The 19,983-nt window shown below is 51.4% G+C and overlaps 1 protein-coding gene and 2 non-coding genes across 3 annotated transcripts; all 3 read left to right on the top strand.

Moving 5' to 3' along the window:
• Positions 1-1,317: 1,317 nt before the first annotated feature.
• NCL (nucleolin) lies at positions 1,318-10,031 on the top strand. The gene is made up of 13 exons (XM_020972162.2): positions 1,318-1,487; positions 2,670-2,780; positions 4,334-4,781; positions 5,211-5,408; positions 5,560-5,643; positions 5,847-5,985; positions 6,761-6,879; positions 6,975-7,101; positions 7,822-8,121; positions 8,210-8,346; positions 8,732-8,858; positions 9,207-9,463; positions 9,552-10,031. The coding sequence occupies exons 1-13, from the start codon at positions 1,470-1,472 to the stop codon at positions 9,617-9,619; spliced, it is 2,133 nt and encodes a 710-aa protein (XP_020827821.1). The 5' UTR covers positions 1,318-1,469; the 3' UTR covers positions 9,620-10,031.
• Positions 5,704-5,776, top strand: LOC144458072 (small nucleolar RNA SNORD82). The gene has a single exon (XR_013487624.1). It is a non-coding gene; the product is annotated as a small nucleolar RNA SNORD82 (small nucleolar RNA).
• On the top strand, positions 8,537-8,615 carry LOC144458079 (small nucleolar RNA SNORD20). The gene has a single exon (XR_013487631.1). It is a non-coding gene; the product is annotated as a small nucleolar RNA SNORD20 (small nucleolar RNA).
• Positions 10,032-19,983: the final 9,952 nt, after the last annotated feature.

The raw sequence follows: 19,983 nt of genomic DNA, 5'->3' as shown, positions 1-19,983 counted from the left end.
AACTGAGAACGCTCACACCCGAGAACTTTTGCCCTGCTCTTTCCTAGGCCTCAAGCACCTTTCCTGTGACCAGGAGTTGAGGAGGAGAAGCTAAAATCTCACACGCTTCTCTCTGCTCGTGGCACCCGGGTCCCTGGGGCAGGCCTGTCAGCTCTGGACTTTCCCCCTCCCCTGACCACGTCCTCAGTGCGTGGGCTGACTCTGCTGAGAATCAGCGGGCCCCTTTGCACCCACACAGGACAGAGGGGGTCCTGGGGAAGCTCTGCAGCCCTGCTCTAGCCACCGTGTGGGCTGGCCCTCGGTGTGACTCAGTGCGCTCCTCTGTACAACGGGCCACGGTGGGTGGCCCAAGTGATACGCTGAGCTGCGCTCTTCTTGCCCAAAGAGCCGGGCTCCAGGGCTCCAGCTATGCCTCCGGCCCCTCCTAGCAGAGTCTCCGCGGACAAGTCCCTCAGCTTCTGGGGTCCCTGGGACGGCAGGGGGCTGCTGAGAGCGTCTCCCTCCATGGGCCGTTTGTAGACTTAGAGCCGGAAGGGACGGCAGGGCCATTTTGCGGATGGGGAAACTGAGCTCAGGCCGCCTGCCCGGGACCACAGGGCTGGAGTCAGGGGAGGGCGCGGCGCAGGTGTCCCTGGCTCCCCTTAAGGCAGCCCTCTGCACCCACGCCACTGCGTGGGGGAGGAGGGGCAGAAAGGAACTCTTCCCTAACCCATTTTACAGATGGAGAAGGCTGAGGCTCGGAGAGGCAGCCCTGTCTTGCACAAGGACAGAGGGTCCCGGGTGCAAGGGCTCTCGGAGGCCACTTTGGCCCGTTTTCATTTGACAGAGGAGGAAACTGAGGCAAGCAGAGGTTGAGTGCCTCGCACAGGGTCACCGGGCTGGGACGCGTCTGAGGCCGGGGCTGGAGCTCGGGTCCAGTGCTCTCCGCACCAAGCCAGGTTTCCTGCCCGCGGTCGGATCCCGGCTCCCCTCCGGAAGGCCCAGCCCGGCAGGGCTCAAGATGTCCGCCGCCGGGCGAGCAGAGGCCACACGTGGGCAGGCTGCGCGCGGGCGCCACGTGCTCCGCCGCGCTCCGCCGCGTTCCATGGGCTCCCGAGCGCGCCCCGCCCGCCGGCCAATCAGCGTGCCGCTCCCAACTCGCGCTCTGCGCGCTCGCGCACCCCGCGCCCCGCCCCGGCGCGGCCCCGCCCCCCATGTCCCGCCCCCCAGGCCGGGCTCGCTCTGGGATTGGCCGGAGCGGGTCCGGGGGCGGGGCGAGGGCGCTGGTTGGCCGCGGGGGCGTCACGGGGTCGGGACGAGCTCCTTTCCAGTCGCGCCGAGGGGGCAGGCTCAGTCTTTCGTCTCAGTCTCGACCAGCAAAGGGCTGCTCGCGGACGGACTCCTGCCCGCGCTCTCCGCCAACCACCGACGTTGCCTGGGCCTCGGCCGACGGATCTGCAACCTCCGCGCCCTAGTCACGCGCCGCCACCATGGTGAAGCTAGGGAAGGTGAGCGGCGGCGGGCTAGCGCCGCCACGCGCCCCCGGGGCTGCGGGGCCTAGCGGGCCTGAGCGCGCGGGAGCGGGGAGGAGCGCGACAGCGCGTGCGCGGCTCGGGGCTCCCGGGAAGTCTCGCGCGACTCGGCGTCGCCGCCGCTTCTCTTCCCCTGCGGGCGGGGAGGCGGAGGGCCCTGGGAGCCGGGAGCCGAGGGCGGCGGGAGGGAAGGCGGGGAGGGAGGGCGCGCGTGCGCGTTGCGCCCCGAAGGGGGAGGGAGCGGTGGGGCGAGGGCTGCCGTGAGGTCATCTCCGTGCGCCGAGCGCCCGTCCTGGGCTCCCGCCGGCGCACGTGTCCGGGCGCCGCTCACGTGGGCGCGGGACTCGCCCGCCATGTGGCCCGCTCGGGCCGGGCCTGGGCCGGGTCCGTGCCCTTGTCTGCGGACGGCGGCCCCGGGGAGCTGGGGGATGGGCAAGGCTCAAACCTGGGTCTCGGGCGGCCGCGGGCCCCTGGTACCTCATCTGTCAAAAGGGCAGATCCCACCACGTGGCCCTGCTGACCCTTTGCTTCCGAATGCCTGATCCCTCCCTTGGGCTGATTGGGAGGGGCGGGGGCGGGGGCATTGACTCTTCCGCAGGACCCGGGACGCAGGAGGGCAGCGAGGGTGACTGGAGGAGGGGAGGGGGCTGGATTGGTAGTCTGGGGCAACGCTCCCGCCACGTGCTTCCTTACTGATCCACGTGGCCTTGCTGTTGGGAGGCTTTTAAACTGAGCGGGATGCCACCAAGTCCTGAAAGTCGGCCAGAGTTAAATTTCTGGAAAGTCTGAGAAGTGCTGCTTAACAGCAGATGTTAAAGCTTTACGGAATGTTGGAGGGATGAATTCCCATGAAACAAGCTGGAGCCAGCATTCTTTATTTGGCTTTACCTCTTGACCTTCCGTTTCGGTGTTTTTCGGGGTCTTGCGGTTGACCAGAATTTTCAAATATTCTGGAGTTGTTGGGAGCAAGGAGGGAGGCTGGGAAGGGGGGAAACTTTGCATAGGGAGGACTGCCTAACCTGAAATGGTGGGTTTCCGGCCCATTTTGAAGTTGGTAAATTTTATAAATGTGATTGCTGTCCTCGATGCTTCTGACCGACCCTGAGATAACTTGAGCCGTTGGGATATGAGTGCCATGCTCTTGGGCTTTCCTTCTAGGCTGCTAAAAATCAAGGTGAGCCAAAGAAAATGGCTCCTCCCCCGAAGGAGGTAGAAGACAGTGAAGATGAGGACATGTCAGAAGAAGAAGAAGAAAGCAGCGGAGAAGAGGTAAGTAACTTTGGAACGCTGTCCAGAAATGATTTGTTTTGTTTTGTTAAAAAAAAAAGAAGAAGAGCAAACTAAACTATTTAGAGTCCGGAAGGAAATTTGCAGGCAAGAATTTTGGGGGAAATTGATGCTGTGTAATTGTTTGGTATCTGTTCATTTTAAAAGTTAGATGAAGGATAATTTGGGGGCCAGGTCAGAGTAATATTCAAATCTGAGTTTGATTTAAGGGAGAAATTAATTGAGTCCCAAACTATTTTAGAGGGCAACTGATTCCTTTCTCATTTAAGGACAGAGGTAATTCTTGGGCACGCTGGGTACTACACTCCTTTCTAAGAAGGATGCTTGGGAATATACATCAGCTAAGGAACACCTCAATTAATGAAGAATTATATGAAATACACTGGGCTTTTGTTAGCTCTTTCTGGGCTTTACCCAGGCCATATAAATGTGGGCTATGAAAGGCTTACAACTAAGCAGAACCCCTGCCATGAGTGTTCCAGTAGGACCTGAAGCCTCGTAGGGCTGTGAGGCCGACCCTGGCACGTCTGTATATGTGGTGTTAGGCTGCTAATGGGTTAACTGAGGTGATGATATCTTTGGAAGGTAAGAAACACTTGATGTTGATAGAAAGCATTGATTTAGGCACTTTTTAGGAAGTTAGTATCCTTGTTGATGGCCTTTAAAAGTAGAGGTACAGACCTTAACTTGGGCTGCTGGAATTCGAGTTCTAGCCTGTGAGAAACCACTTATAACACTCAAAGTACAGACCTGGCTGCTTTCCTCATGCTTGACTTTCTGTTCTCCTCCACTGTAAAACAGGTTAGGCCAAGTTTTTTCTTAGCTCTGACAGGACTTGGAGGGTTGGGAATTCCTGAATCCATGGTCCGTATGGGAGTATCTTAGTGACAAGCTAGCATCATAAAATGTTGTTCAGAGGGTAACAGATACCGAGCAGGAAGAGGCCTCCAGGTCCACCTAGTCCAACCTCCTCCTTTTAGAGTTGCCTCCTGGAAGGTCCTCCAGCTCTTGGCTCCTCCTGGGTGCAGAGCCTTGGCTAGCACTTGGGAGATCTGGAAGGGTGATACAGACCAAACCGTCTCTCAGGGAGCTTATACTCTAGCTAGGGTGGAACAGATAGTACAATGTTGTACCCAGACTAGGACAGAGTAACTAGTGGAATTGCATTGTCCTCTTTGGCAGCCAAATTGCACTGTTTGAGATGGCCATGTGCAGTGCCTGCTTCCCCCTTCAAAGCTGTTTTTCCACCAGGCCTGGCTTTTGAATCCAAGCGCTTCATGCCCGTATTAGCAAGTCCTCAGGGTGCAGGTTGTAGTGGAAGATGGCTAGACAGTTCAGACTCTGGATCCCTGCCCAGGGAGGAAGGGGTGGCACCAGGTCATCTGCCATGTTTGTTCTCTACATTGTTCTAGGCTGTCTTGATATTTTTGTCTGGAGTTGTATTTCTTAGTTTGAATTTCTATTTGTAGTTGTTTCTTTTAGGTAAAAAAGTGTTTTATAAATATTAACACTTTATAAATAAAAATTATTATTAGGTTGTAGTCCCTCAGAAGAAGGGCAAAAAGGCTGTGGCCACACCAGCAAAGAAGGTACCACCAACCAAAAAAGCTGTTGTTGCCGCCACGCCTGCTAAGAAAGCAACCGTAACTCCTGGTAAGAAGGCAGCCACCCCAGCCTCCGCCAAGAAGGCGGCCGCCCCCGCCAAAGCCATGGCCACCCCAGGCAAGAAGGGAGCCACTCCAGCTAAGCCGGCTGCCACCCCAGCAAAAGCAGCAGTGCCCCCAGGTAAAGGGGCAAAAAATGGAAAGAACGCCAAGAAGGAGGACAGTGAGTCTGAAGAAGAGGACAGTGAAGATGAGGAGGATGAAGAATTTGAGCCTCCCAAAGCCACAAAGATGGGAGCAACTCCTGCCAAAGAAGACTCTGAGGATGAGGAGGACGACGAAGACGACGAGGACAGCGATGAGGAGGAAGATGAGGATGGTAATGATTGTTTCTGTTCTGGTGATGCTAAACAACCTTTGTTTTAGGACACCTATAAGCTTCTGCTGGTCTTCACTTGGCCAGAGTTTAAATTTTCTGCCTAGAGTTAGATTCTCAGTGGAGGTTGCATCAGCCTGAAATCCGCCCCCAGCCCCTTGCCTATTTCCTAAAGTCCTCTAAGTCCCTCTGATGGTCCCACAGAAATCTCTGGTGGATTTTTTTCTCAGAATGAGTGGATGTTCAGATTCCATCCCATGTCACATCAAAGGTGGTAAAGTGTGATGAGCCTTTGCACCCTTGATAATCAAAACCTGACATAGTGATTATGTTGCTTGGAAAGCTTGGAGCATGTTAATAAATAGGAAGGATTGTCATTCATCTCTGTTCCTTCCGTCATGGGGAGTACTCAAATAGAGGCATTCTTTTTAGACTCGGAAGAAGAAGCTATGGACACCACACCTGCTAAAGGGAAGGCTGCTGCCGTGAAAGCTGCAGTGGGGAAACCTGGGAAGGCCAAGGAATCAGAGGAGGAGGAAGAGGACGATGATGACGAAGATGAGGATGAGGATGATGAAGATGAAGAGGAGGAGGATGAGGAAGAAGAGGAGGAGGAGGAAGAGGAGGCAGGTAAGGATTAGAGAAAGAAACCTTGGGTCAGTGGTGCCTCCAGGAGTGAATTTGGCCCCAGAGCAAGCAGGTGCACAGGAACTGGTCGGGTGGCCCTAGAAGTGGGCTGGTGGCAGGAAGTGGTCATGTACCTGCTGGTCTTGTCTTGCAGTGCCTGTGAAAGAAGCCCCTGGAAAGAGGAAAAAGGAAATGGGCAAACAGAAGGCCCCCGAACCCAAGAAACAGAAACTGGACGGTGAGTGCAGCCCAGAGCAGGTGTCGGTAGGGGCAGGGGCGGGTTGCAGACTGGTGGCCGGGCACAGGGGATGATCTGCCAAGGGACTTAATTCTGAAGCCTGATAGACACTCACGGTCATAAGCTGATGTGCTCGTGGGCTTCTGGGTCTCTACAGCGAGGTCAGCTTTCCCACCCTAACCTAAGTTATTTCTTTGCAACAGCTGAAGCATCTACAAATTTCAATCTCTTTGCTGGTAACCTGAATTTCAACAAAACTGCTTCTGAGCTGAAAACCGGCATCACGGACTTCTTTGCAAAAAAGGACCTTACTGTTGTAGACGTGCGCATTGGTGCCACCAGGTAAGGGGCCTGGGTATTTTTGTTTATGAGGACCCTCCGGAGCTTTTAAAAAGGTGAACACAGCAGTCTTTGCTTAGCAGATTTAATTAGGGTCAAACAGAACTTGAACACCAGAGAAGCATCACATGGTCAGGAAGGCAAGGGGTGACTTAAACCCATACGCTGTAGGTGCCTCTTCAGAGTGAAGACTAGATCAGGGGCCATGCCAAGAGCTCACATACCCTGTGTGGCCAATGTCTGTCTGTTACGTGATGGGTCTTGGGTCTCAGAGGCAGCGGCTGCACTCTTGGTGCCAGCACGCCAGAGGTGGTCATTTGGCCAGTCTCCTGGTCTGAGCCAGTTGGTGATCTTTGGCACAGGGCGGATCATGTCACAGAACCAGACCAGGAAGGACCAACAGCCATATTTTTAAACCTTTTTTTAATGCCTCTTTGTAACTTTGGGAGAGAGGTTTCTTCTGTTAGAAGTCTATTAGGGTCTGAGTTGGGGGATGTTGGCTCCAGGCTACCCTGAGAGACCCTGTCCCTTGAGAAAATGTGATGTCCTTGGTCTCCCATGGCTAGGGGTGACCATCCGAGTCACTGCTGGGATTTGCACTGTGCATTTCCCTTAGACCTTCCTAGAAATAGGAGCATGAAGAAGGATGTGGGAGGACAAACCTCGCTTTGCGTAGCTGTTCGCGCTCCCCCTGCCACTTGGGCGTCCTCTGAACGGTTTGGGGAGTTGCAGGGAGCCCCGGCCCAGTGGCAGCCTCTTCCTCTTTTCTTCTTTCCAGGAAGTTTGGCTACGTGGAATTTGAATCTGCTGAAGACATGGAAAAGGCTCTGGAACTCAGTGGCTCCAAAGTGCTTGGCTCTGAAATGAAGCTGGAAAAAGCAAAAGAGAATAAGAAAGGTGGGGGAAGGGGAGCCCTGGGCTGGCCTGTGAGTGGTGGGTCCTGTTCAGGGCCCTCTCAGCACTTGGCTGACAGCACCTCCTCCTTTCTCTAGACCGAGACGCAAGGACGCTCTTCGTCAAGAATCTGCCATATAAAGTAACACAAGAGGAGCTCAAGGAAGTGTTTGAGGATGCTATTGAAGTCAGGCTGGTCTGCACCAAGGATGGGACCCCAAAAGGGTAGGTTGGTGTTTGTGGCGGAGGGGGCCTGGCGTTGGGATGGAGAATGGGTGTATGCAGTGCCGTGGGCCCCACGCTGCGTGCCAGGCGCTCTGCCGGGGGCTGCACGTTCAGTCCCTGCCCTGCAGGAGTTCCGAGTCTGGGCCTCTGAGCCCTCTCTTGAAAGGGAGGCTTGCACCCCTCTGATGATGGGGGTGATTTCGTTGTAAGTACAAATGCACACTGCTACGACTCCGTGTGCACTTGATGAAGCCAAGCGTTAAGGTGGACTGGGAGTCTGAGTCTCGCTTTAGTACCTTTGCATCCCTGGGTAAATCACTTAGAATCAGAATCCGATTTGGTGAGCATGCATTAGGGAAAAAAGAATTCCTTTCTAAAAAGTGGAGGTTGCTTCCCAAACTCAAGTTTTTCTCACAGCTACACGAGGCAGTCCCAACCCTGGGAGCGTGTAGCAGCCCTCAAGGGAGTGGGAAGCTGCCCACTGCTGACAGCCAGACTGGCTGTGTGTTAGCACCTACGGTCCCTGGGGGCCCAGGGTCTCTCAGGGAGCTTGGCCTGGGCCAGTGGAGACCGCACCTCTGCTCTCCTCAGCCTCATTGCTGTCTGTTCTCATTCACACCTGGGCAGTGCCTCTTAGGCAGCTTTCACCTTTCACATCCTTCCTGTCTTGGAAATGTCAAATAAACCAGTGGCTTGACACCCCACCCCCCCATTTTCCAGAATTGCCTACGTTGAATTTAAGACCGAAGCAGATGTGGACAAGGCCTTGGAAGAGAAGCAGGGCACTGAGATCGATGGCCGAGCGCTCATTCTGGACTACACTGGGGAGAAGAGCCAAGGGCAGGAGAACTCCAGAGGGAAGACTAATTCCTGGGGTGGGAGCAACAGCAGGCCGACAGACTCCAAGACCCTGGTGCTGAATAACCTCGCCTACAGCGCCACAGAGGAGAGTCTGCAGGAAGTGTTTGAGAAGGCCACGTCCATCAGCCTGCCCCAGAACAACCAAGGCCGACCCAAAGGGTGAGGGGGGCCAGCGAGGGACGATGCCTGTCAAGGTCAGGGTGAGGGGGCTCTTCCAGGGGTCTGAATCTCTTGCTTTTCTGTGTAGGTATGCATTCATTGAGTTTGCCTCCGTGGAAGACGCGAAAGAAGCTTTGAGTTCTTGTAATAACATAGAGATTGAAGGCAGAGCCATCCGGCTGGAGCTGAAGGGACAAAAGGCTGCCAGCGCAGCCTCAAGGAACCGTAAGTGAAGGAGGCCTGGGTGGGGAGGCAGGCTGCCACTCTCTGCATAAGTAGAGGGAGTTTTCCTTACCTGGGAGTGTCCAGACTAGGGGAATTGCATTTCCAGATTTTCACCTTCAAAAGAAAGAGTCATATAAAATAATAAAGGGGCCGGGGGAGGCTTGTCGTCTTGTAGCTGGAAAAATGATGCTGGATGTGATGACTAATTATCTGAGAATTGCTGATGAAATCTCTAGAAAATTCCTCTAGATAGTCAAGTTCTGATCCAGCTCTCGATAAAGGTCTGGCCACGGTTTGCCGTGGCCTGTGAGCCCTACTACGTGCTGAGACAGGCTGCAAGGCCTCTTAGTGCCAGGGATGACGTGTCAGCATCTTCTTTCCCCAGAGTCCTACAAAACCTTGTTCGTCAAAGGCCTGTCTGAAGACACAACAGAAGAAACGTTGAAAGATTCATTTCAAGGCTCTGTGGGTGCCAGGATAGTCACAGACAGGGAGACGGGGTCTTCGAAAGGGTACGTGGTGGGAGTCTACCCGGGGGTCGGGGGGGGGGTCGTCTCAATGTCTTCTCAATGAGCTCCGCCCTGTCTACCGGTGACAGGCTGTGGATTCGCACGAGAAGAAGAGAAACTTTAGCACCACACAGTGTTGTGTGTCACCTCGTCATGGGGACACACCTGTGCGTGGCTGTGAGACAGACACGCTTCTGGGGGACTTAACACAGGCCCAGAAAACAGGGTCATGATTTGGGAGGTCGGAGGGACGTTTGCCGTCCTGCTCACAGAAATAATTTGTCTAAGGAAAGGGGAGGTTTCCCAGCACTGCCCCGCCAACCTTTGCCTTTGCTGCTGACCCTGTGTTAGGTTTGGTTTTGTGGACTTCAGCTCAGAGGAAGACGCCAAAGCTGCAAAAGAGGCCATGGAGGATGGAGAAATCGATGGAAACAAAGTGACCTTGGACTGGGCCAAGCCTAGCGGCTTTGGGGGCCGAGGGGGCGGTCGTGGTGGCGGTGGCGGCGGCCGTGGAGGCTTCGGGGGCCGAGGAGGCGGCCGAGGGGGCCGAGGGGGCTTTGGAGGCAGAGGCCGAGGAAGCTTTGGAGGTAAGGGCAGAATGGGCCAGGGTCATCTGAGGACGGGCTGAGTGTGAGGGGTCTCCTTGGGTGCTCCTGGGTACTCACAGTGGCCCTCTTTTTGCACACAGGCCGGGAGGTTTCCGAGGAGGCCGAGGAGGCGGCGGCGACAATAAGCCACAAGGAAAAAAGACGAAGTTTGAATAGCTTCCCCCCTTTCTTTTCCCCTGCCATGTGAACGACTCTGGGGTTTTCTCCTGTCGTCTACTCACTGACAGAGCCTTCTGAGGACATTCCAAGACAGATGGGCCCCGCGGGGTCTTGGACAAACCTGGATGACATTTCAAAGGGAGAGCGGCGGTTTTGGCTGGATGGACGTTCCATAAAAACTTTTTGCAGAGACGGGTGGTAGCCGTGGAAGGCACCTTTTTGTCTGAGTTGTCTTGAGTTTATAATGTTATACCCCATGTACAAAACCATTTTTTTCCTAAAAATACCTGTAGTGGTTTTTTGTTTCATTTTTATTCCCTTTTTTGGCTGTAAAGAAAAAGGCATATGTTTTCTCATGGTTCCTGCTTTAGCAGCCTGTCTTAGGACACATTAAAAGGGCCTAACCTGGTGCCGGACTGTTTCCTAAAGGGCTTTCGATCAAGGCACCGAGTGAAGAAGCTGTTGACTCCTGGGAGATGTGCATCCCTGGCTGTGTCTGCCCAAGCACTCTGTGCTCCCTGCATCTGCCCCGGGCCCCTTAGCACTGGGGAGGGGACAGCAGCAGCGGGGCCTTTGATGGGGCTTTGCTGTTGGAGGCCCCTTGGGGTTGAGCCAGCCCTAGCAGTCCAAGTACCACGAAGCTGTTGTTAGGGTGTATTGAAGCCCCGTTTTACTGGTGTGGCACCTGCAGAGGGGAGTCCTTAGGGATTAGGAAAGCCCCCAGGTTCTTCCTGGGAAGGTAAGCACAAGGAGTGGGTATTTAAATCCGTGCCCAGGTGCCCCAGAAGCCCTGAAAGAAACAAGTGAAAAGGAAACCTACCTGAGAACTAGGCTAGGCCTGCCTGGAAGGCTTGGGGGGGGGGGGCGGACACGACACGGACTGCCCCAAGCCAAAGCCTGGATCTCAGTGTTCAGTGGGGAGCTGGTGGAGGGGAACCCTAGTAGACCGTCTCAGTGGCAGAAAAGGTTTGTGGACAGTGTTGAGTAGTAAAGCAGAGAATTGGGCCACAGCTGCTTTAGGTTGGTGTGAGGAAGGTGGCTAGAAAGCCATGAGGCCAAGCCATTAGTGCCAGGACGTCCTCCCTGAAGCTGCTGCCCGTGATGGGGCAGACTGGTCGCTGACAAAGAGACGGAGATGTGCTGTGCATGCTAGGAAAGGAGAGATGGAGGGGACGACACCACCTCTTTAGGTAGATCACGGTAGCCGGTCTAGCAGAGATCCCTGGCTGTTAGTTAAAATGGGGGGGGGGGGGCGTGTATCCTGCAGCCATTTTAGAAAGGTCACTAGCAAATGGTTGGAAAGGCCGTGCAGCCTCTCTCCAGCAGGTGGCAGCATAGGACCGTCCAAGACATGGCGGCCCTAGAGCCATATGGTGCTCCCCTAGGGCCTGCTAACAAGGAAGGATAGACTGCCCAGATTGCGACCTGTCCAGGTTCCTTAGAGAACAGGCTGGGGTGCAGGCCTGCTTCTTAGGCACAGCCTCCTGGCCCACAATTATGTGAAGTGTTGAACAACTGGGCCATTACCCAGTGGCTCTCTCACCATTGTGGCCTCTTGTAACTGGATGCTTGGACATGGAGGCTGCTATGGGGGAGGCTGCCTGTGCCAGGGAAAGGAACTTTAGTCTGGGGTGAGTGGAACAGGTGTACCAAGAAAATCACCTCTGCTAAGGGCAGGTTTCATGCAGCTTGGGGAGTTGGAGGGTTGGAAGTGGACATGGGGGCATTTCCCAGTATTGAGCAACTTCCTAGGGGGCCTATATTTAGGCTTGGAAGGGGGCTGGAAATTTCGGCTATCAAAGCCAATTCCCTCTTACAGGTAGTAAGGAAGGCAATATGACAAGGTGTGAGTAGTCACAGGCTCTTTTTAAAATTTAGTTATTTTTTAGTTTTCAACATTCACTTTCATAAGATTTTTGAGTTCCAAATTTTTTTCTCCCTCCCCTCTCCCCAAGATGACATGCAATCTGATATATACATGTATGATCATATTTTCACATTAATCATGTGAAAGAATTGGAACAAAAGGGGAAACCACAAGAAAAAAAAAATACTATGCTTCATTTTGCATTCAGACTCCAGATCTTCCTCGATGTGGATAGCGTTTTCCATCCATCATGAGACTCTTGGAGATCTTTGCATTGCTGAGAAGGGCTAAGTCTATCAGCATTAGTCATCGCACAGTGTGCCTGTTACTGTGTGCGACGTTCTCCTGGTTCTGCTCACTTTACTCAGCATCAGTCCATACAAGTCTTTCCAGGTTTTGATGAAGTCCTCCTGCTCATCACTTCTTATAGCACAATAGTATTCTGTTAACATATACCGCACCTTGTTCAGCCATTCCCCAATTGATGGGCATCCCCTCAGTGTCCATTTCTTTGCTACCACAGAAAGAGCTGCTATGAATATTTTTGCACATGTGGGTCCTTTCCCGTTTTGTAACCATTTTTGACACCTACTAGTGGTATTGCTGGGTCAAAGGGTATGCACGTTTTTGTTGTCCTTTTGGGCATAGTCCAAACTGCTCTCCAGAATGGTTGCATCAGTTCACAATTCTACCAACAGCGCATTAGTGTCCCAGTTTTCCTTAGCCAATCGAATAGATGCAATGTGGTATCTCGGTTGTTTTCATTTGCATTTCTCTAATCAATAGTGATTTAGAGCATTTTTTTATGTGACTATAGATAGCTTTAGTTTCTTCATCTGAAAACTGCCTGTTCATATCCTTTGGCCATTTGTCTGTCAGTTGAGGAATGACTTGTATTCTCAAATTTGACTTGGTGTTTTAGAAATGAGGCCTTTATCAGAGACACTGGCTGTGAAACTTTTTCCCGGCTTTCTGCTTCCCTTCTAATCGTGGTTGCATTGGCTTTGTTTCACAGGCTTCATTCCAACAGACCCCCTCTTTTGCCCTCTTTTGCAAGGGACTTTCTTGTCCAGGGATGCAAGGAGGAAGAGTGAGCTAGCTGGAGCTCACTGTGGAAATTCTTAGCTTCACAGTTCTGCACAAAGGATGTGGCCTAGAGAATTGATGACCAGGAAAGAGGTCTCCGGCTTCTCAGGGCTGTGTCCTCTGTCTTTGTTGTTGTCCCACATGGGCTCAGAAACTGAAAGAAAGGGCCTCACTGGTCAACTAGTCTGTCCCTTCATTTTACAGATGAGGAAACTGAGGCACAGTGAGCTTGAGTGACTGCCCCAAGGTCACAAAGCTAGCATCAGGGAACATTGGAACCCAGGTCCTGCCTTCAGAACTAGTGCCTTGCTCTTTTCCTCTATTTTTATTTTTTTAGGCAATTGGGGTTAAGTGACTTGCCCAAGGTCACACAGCTAGTGTCAAGTGTTTGGTCTGAGGTCAGATTTGAACTCAGGTCCTCCTGACTTCAGGGCCGGTGCTCTATCCACTGCGCCACCTAGCTGTCCCACTCTTTCCCTCTTTAGCAATGCCTAAAACGAGGTAGTCCTATTTCCAGTTAACAGGAGGGTAGGAGGGGTGGGGAGTAACCCAAGAGAAGTCCTATATTCAGATTCAAAGAAGCCTGCCCAGGAGCGAGCATCCAGGCAACAGCTTTTATATGAAAGTGTTCCAGAGCTTGAGGTAAGGCTCTTTACGAGGCAAAAAATGGAAAACCTGCCTTGGGGGAGGCCCAGAAAGGAGTGACTTAGCCAAGGTCACCCAGATAGGAAGGAGCAGGACTGGGTCCTACACCTTGAGGAAGGTGTGAACACACTCTGCTCTGGAAGGAGGGCTTTCTACATGGTGAGGGATCTGGAAGTGTTCATAAGAAGGGATATGGGAGCGGTCCTCAGATGTTTAAGGCTTACGAAAAAGTAGGAGAAAAGTTCTCAAATGCAAAGTCAGAACTACCCCAAGCTCACACTCAGAACTCTTCATAGGGGCATTGCTGGAAGGAGCCTCCAAAGCCATTGGCCCAACGCCCCCCACCCCCCACCCCAATTTTACAGATGAGGAAACCAAGGCCTGGAGGGGGCAGTAGTGAGATCCAAGTCCATCATCACCCTCCAGAGGACAAGCTGGTTGGTAAGATCTCCTGCTATCCCTCAATGCAAGTGTCCAGTCAATGAACATTTATTAAATTTTCTTGTTTTTGGTTTTTTTGTTGGTTTTTTTTTTTTTTGCTAGGCAATGGGGTTAAGTGACTTGCCCAGGGTCACGCAGCTAGTAAGGGTTATGTGTCTGAGGCCGGATTTGAACTCAGGTCCTCCTGAATCCAGGGCTGGTGCTCTATCCACTAGGCCACCTAGCTGCCCCAATGAACATTTATTAAGCATCAGCTGTGTACCAGGGGCTGTGCTCTTGCATGGCGGGCACCACTGAGGGCAGTTCACAGTAGAATCCTGAAAGGTCTTTCTCGATTCTGTGTTCGGGGATTGTCATCTTGCCCAATCTGACCTTCTTTGGTTTCTTTGTCAAATGAGGGTAACAAACTTCCTGGCAGATCATCTTCATGAGCCATGATCCTGCCCTGCCCACCGGGCCACATGGTCATGGAGCTGCCGGGGACCTCTGGATGGGTCTAACCCCCTTATTTTAAAGGAGGAGGAAACAGGCCCGGGGAGGTGAATGACTGAACCAAGACCACCCATCCCATCAGAGATAGGTCTGGAAGGGGCCCCAGAGACTGCTCATTCCCCTCATTTTACAACTGAGAAAGCAGACATAAAAGTGCTTTGCTTAAGGTCACATAGGAAGTCAGTATCAGAAACAGGATTTGAACCCAGGTTCTCAGTCCCATAGTGTTCTTTCCACTGTAGCATGTCTGCCTTCCCACATTGGCTCGGGAGAGATGAATCTAGAACACAGAGAAGATCCTCCCCAGACAGCCTCCGCCCAGTGAGGACAGGTCTTTGACAGGCAGTTATCCAGGGAATTTCTGTCCTGGTCTGGAGAGGACCTGCAGCTGCCAGGGTTAGACTCTGGGCCTGTCCAGACACGGATCCTTCCCCACCCCTGCCTCCTTGGCCACAGCACCACTGCCCTCACTGCTTCTGGTTCAGTCCTCTGACGCCAAGCTGAAACAGGCTAAGCCCTCCTACGAGAGAGCCTGCCGGGCAGCGTGGGGCTATGCCTTTGTTGGCGGCAAAGCCTCTGCACTCACTCCCTCTCAGTTCCCTACACAAGATGCTATTTGCCGTCCATCTCTGAGCATTTCTCTGGCTCTCCTCCATGCCCAGAATTCTCTCTTTCTTCATGTCCATCAAAGGGCTTCCCTGGCTTCCGTCAAGTCCCAAGTAAAACTCCATCTTCTTCATTCCCCAATTGATAAATGGTCAAAGGATATGAGCAGGCAGTTCTCAGATGAAGAAATTAAAGCCATCTCTAGTCATATGAAAAAATGCTCTAAATTGTTATTGATTAAAGAAATGCAAATCAGAACAACTCTGAGGTACCACCTCACACCCATTGGATTGGCCAACATGACAAAACAGGAAAATGAGAAATGTAGGAGAAGATGTGCGAAAATTGGAACACTAATGCATTGTTGGTGGAGTTGTGAAGTGATCCAACCATTTTGGAGAACGGTCTGGAACTATGTCCAAAGGGCTATAATAAAAATGTGCATACCCTTTGACCCAGCAATAGCACTTCTAGGGCTGTATCCCAAAGAGATCATACAAATGGGAAAAGGACCCACATGTACAAAAATATTCATAGCAGCTCTTTTTATGGTGGCAAAGAATTGGAAATTGAGAGGATGCCCATCCATTGGGGAATGGCTGAGCAAGGTGTGGTATATGAATGTAATGGAATACTGTTGTGCTATAAGAAATGATGAAGAGGCTGACTTCAGAAAAACCTGGAAAGACTTGTATGGACTGATAATGAGTGAAGTGAGCAGAACCAGGAGAACCATTATACACAGTAAGAGCCACATTGTGCAATGACTAATGTTGACAGACCTAGCCCTTCTCTAAGGCATCTAAGACATCTCCAAAGGCCTCATGATGGAAAATGCTATCCACATCCAGAGAAAGAACTATGGAGTTTGAATACAGATCAAAGCACACTATTTGCTCTTTTTTTTCTATTGTGTTTTGTTTCCTCTTTTTTTATGGTTCCTTCTATTGGTTCTAATTCTTCCTTACAACATGACTAATGTGAAAATATATTTAATAGGAATGTATAGGTATAGCCTATGTCAGATTGTATACCCTCTTGGGAAGGGAGGTGGGGAAGGAAGAGGAGAAAAATTTAAAACTCAAAAGCTTATGGAAGTGATTGTTGATAAAGCAAAATTAATTAAAAACAAAACAAAAAAAATCTACAAGAAGCCTTCCCAAATCCCTCTCTTAAGGTTTTGGGTTTTTTTTTTTAATGTATTTCATAGGGCAGCTAGGTGGTACAATGGGTTTGGAATCAGGAAGATTTCTCTTCATGAGTTCAAATCCTGCCTCAGACACTTACTAAGCTACATGACCCTAGGCAAGTCTCTTAACCCTATGGCCAGCTATTTCAGTGTCTTTGCCAAGAAAATCCCAAATGAGGTCAAAAAGAGTTGGACATGAAACAAAAAATTAATGTCTTTTTAAAAATTATTTCATCAAATATTTCCCAATTACATTAAAAGGTTTTTTTAACACTCATTTTTAAAAAATTTGACTTCCAATTTCTCTCCCTTTTGCCCCTTCCCCACCCCTTGAGAAGGCAAACAATATGTAAATTATGCATATGAAGTCATAGAAAACCTGTTCCCGTTAGAGCCCATGCCCTCAATTACAATGCTTTCTGTTAACATCTTCTTCCTATTCTGCATAGAGCATTGTTTGTACATGGTCCCCTCCATTAGTGCTGAGCTCCTTACAGGTAGGGCCTGTCTTCTGCTTCTTTGTGTCCCTAGCATAGTGTCTGGTACACAGCAGGTGATTAATAAATGCTTGTTTTCCAAAGGATTTATCAGGAAATGCTCTCCTTCAGAGAAAGAACCAGTGGAGTCTAAATGCAGATTGAAGCAGATTTTTTAAACTTTCTTTTTTTTGGGGGGGGTGGCTGTGTTTTCTTTTGCTATGTGGCTAATATGGAAATAGGTTTTGAGGGGCAGCTAGGTGGCGCAGTGGATAGAGCACCGGCCCTGGATTCAGGAGGACCTGAGTTCAAATCTGGCCTCAGACATATAACACTTAATAGCTGTGTGACTCTGGGCAAGTCACTTAACCCCATTGCCTAGCCAAAAAAAAAAAAAAAGGAAATAGGTTTTGTATGGCTGCACATGTATAACCTACATCAAACTGCTTGCCTTCTCAAAGAAGAGGGAGGGAAGGTGCATGAAAAAATTTAAAACTCAATTTTAAAAAGTGAATACTAATTGTTTTTACGTGTAATTGGGAAAATTGATCATTTTCTAAAATGAATAAACAAATGCTTATTATTTTCTGAGCTTCCCTCAGACAGGCTGACAGTGTTCTTTCAGGACTGCGGGATGCTTTTGTATTTTTTTTTGTTTTTAGGCAATTGGGGTTAAGTGACTTGCCCAGGGTCACACAGCTAGTAAGTGTCAAGTGTTGGATCTGAGGCTGGACTTGAACTCAGGTCCTCCTGACTTCAGGGCTGGTGCTCTATTCCACTGCGCCACCTTGCTGCCCCTTGGGATGCTTTTGTATTCATCTTAATCACCTGACCTGCTTCCTGCTTTTAAAAGTCAGACTTGGCGGGAGGTCCCCATGTATCCACACCAACCTTCCTGTTTCTCCTAAGCCTCGTGTCTGTGGCCTCAGTCTCATTCCCATGATCCCCTCCCTTGGTTTGTTTCCCCATAGAATTGCTGGACTACAACCTTAGCCTTTCTACCAGACCTCTGCATAGCTTTTCCAAAACCTTGGATGAGTATTGGTGTGTCCTCCAGCAAAGCCCGACATGGAGGCTCCCTTCTCCCCCAAGAGTCACCTCCTTTCTCCTTTAGCTCCTGGGCTCCTCCTCCATTCTGCTCAGCAGCCTGCCTTAGAAAGTGACTCCCTCAATTACCTCCTCCACCTTCGGAAGGATCAGCGTCTTTAAGGCAGGCCGAGAACTGGCAACACGAGTGAGCTCCATCAGGTGAGGGAGGGAGGGAGTGGGATGAGTCACTGGGCCATTTCCTGGCCCTGGCTCCTTCCTCCTTTGGTGGGGGCCTGTGGCCCGCTGTGCCGTGGCTTCTTCCTCCCCCCATATACCTTTGCTGGCTCCACTTCACCCTTCAAGCTCCTCCCATGAGGATATTTTCACGAGCCACATCCCTCCACCCTATCTTTGATCTCTTCAGCTTTTCAGGAAGATTGATTTTTCTGCTTTTCCCACCCCCCCTTTTTTGGGCCCCCTTTGTGCTGTCTGATGAAGCCCAGGACCTCTGCTCACAATCATGATTTTAAATTCATAAAGTACATAATAAGATGACTAAGGAAACCAATGATAGTGAAAGTTACCCAAATATATCTTTTAAAAGCGTACGTTCTGCACGGCCTCCTCTGGCTGGAAGGGCAGAATCCCAGAGCCCCCTAGTCACAGGGTTATAGCTTTAGAACTGGTAAAGACGTAAGACACCGCCGAGTCCAACCCCTTTATTTTACAGGTGAGGAAACTGAGGCCCAAGGGGATACAACTGGTGTCCAAGGCAGCCTTCGATTCCAGGTCCAGTGCTGGGTCCTCTCTTCACAAGAACTCAACTTGGGGAACTGATTAGCATCGTCGTTCCTGATTTGCCGCCATGATTAGGCAGCTGTCTTGCTGATTGGGGTTGGTAGAGGGACTGGGCCAACCCCTCCCCCCCCCCCCCGAAATAACCATCACCTGGACAAGGGAATGCTCCCCTCCCCCCAACCTTTTCTACCCTCTTGCATCTCTGGGGCGCCAGGCCTCTGTAGTTGTCTTAGAGTGAAGGCAGCCTCCTTATCTTACAGAGAAGGAAACTGAGGCCCAGAGAGAGGAAGACGCTTGCCCAACATCCCGTAACTCGTTTGGCACTGCTGATACCATTCAGATACAAATCCTGTGGCTCCAATCCAAGCCTCAGAAGTGGGCAAGGGTGAAGACTCAAGTCCAACAACATGGGAGGTTTTCGGGGACCCAACAATTCAATGCCTCATTAAAAAACAAAATGGAGAATTTGACTATCTCATTCTCAGGAGATAGCCCCTGGCACACTGGGGAGGTGTATGGAAGGATGCCCAGGGTGCCGCCGCTAATGGAAACGCTCTGAGATATGTCCACATCCTTACATAGTTGTGATCCAGCCTCACGGTGTAAGGAGCTCCCAGTATGGAAGCTCCCTCTAGCAACATCCTGGGGCTTTGAGAAGCAATGACTCCTCTGGGTCCCCTAACTCTGAGTGTGGCAAAGGTGGGATTTGCAGCCTGACTCATGGCATGGACTTTCTGGGTACTAGGCTAGCTTTGGCTTTAGCGCTGGTGATGAAGGGAGTGCCTTGTGCCCACTGGCCAAAGGCCCCTGGAAGAGGCTCCAGGTTCAACTCAAACCAGCTCTGGTCAGAATCCTGTGCTGAGCTGGGTAGCCTCAGCTGCTCCCAAGAATCGTGGAGCCATTTGCTGAGTCCTTAGGCATGAGCCCCACTACAGGGTAACCAAGTTCGTCCCAGTGCTCTGGGCCCTCCAGCTGGTGGAAGGCGGGGATAGGAGCTGGCCAGAAGTCCCCAGATTGCCTCAGAGCCCTCCCAGGGGGCAGCTTCCCCTCCAGACCTCTCAGAGAAGGGAAGGCTGCTGGGAGAGAGGGCCTCCACTGAGTGGTCCAAAGGCCCAGCCATACAGTGTCTACCCATGTGAAACTTAACCTCTAAGTGGCCTACCTGGGGACAGCAAGCAGTCCATGGGCATTGGGTATAAGCTCCACAAGGCCTCCAAGTCAAGGTGATCAGGGCCAATATCTGATCCCCTCGGTGTCACCTCCACACAGCCTCAGGCCTTGCAGCAGTCCTCTGAAGCAGAGATCTGGACCATGAAAATGTATAGGGGGGCAGCTAGGTGGCGCAGTGGATAGAGCACTGGCCCCGAAGTCAGGAGGACCTGAGTTCAAATCCAATCTCAGACCAAACACTTGACGCTCACTAGCTGTGTGACTCTGGGCAAGTCACTTAACCCCAATTGCCTAGCCAAAAAAAAAAAAGGAAAAGAGAATGCATAGGAAGTAAAGGGCCCCTCAGGACTGGATGGTACAAGCCGCTGGCGTCTCCAACTTCCTTCCAAGAACCATGAGGCCCCTCTTTGAGTTTTAATTTAATCCCTAGTTAATTCGGCCAACCAGGTGTGGACTGGAAGGAGCCTGGGAGCCCATTTTACAGAAGAGGAAAACTGAGGTCCAGAGTACCATGGGCTCAGGGACCTTAGAAACCAGCTAGTCCAACGGCCATCCCTGAGGA

The sequence above is a fragment of the Phascolarctos cinereus genome, unplaced genomic scaffold, assembly GCF_003287225.1.
Source record: "Phascolarctos cinereus isolate Bilbo 61053 unplaced genomic scaffold, phaCin_HiC Scaffold_5;HRSCAF=322, whole genome shotgun sequence".
Classification (NCBI taxonomy): domain Eukaryota; kingdom Metazoa; phylum Chordata; class Mammalia; order Diprotodontia; family Phascolarctidae; genus Phascolarctos; species Phascolarctos cinereus.
Note: the sequence above shows the minus strand (reverse complement) of the source record. Positions and strands in the feature narration are given on the sequence as shown.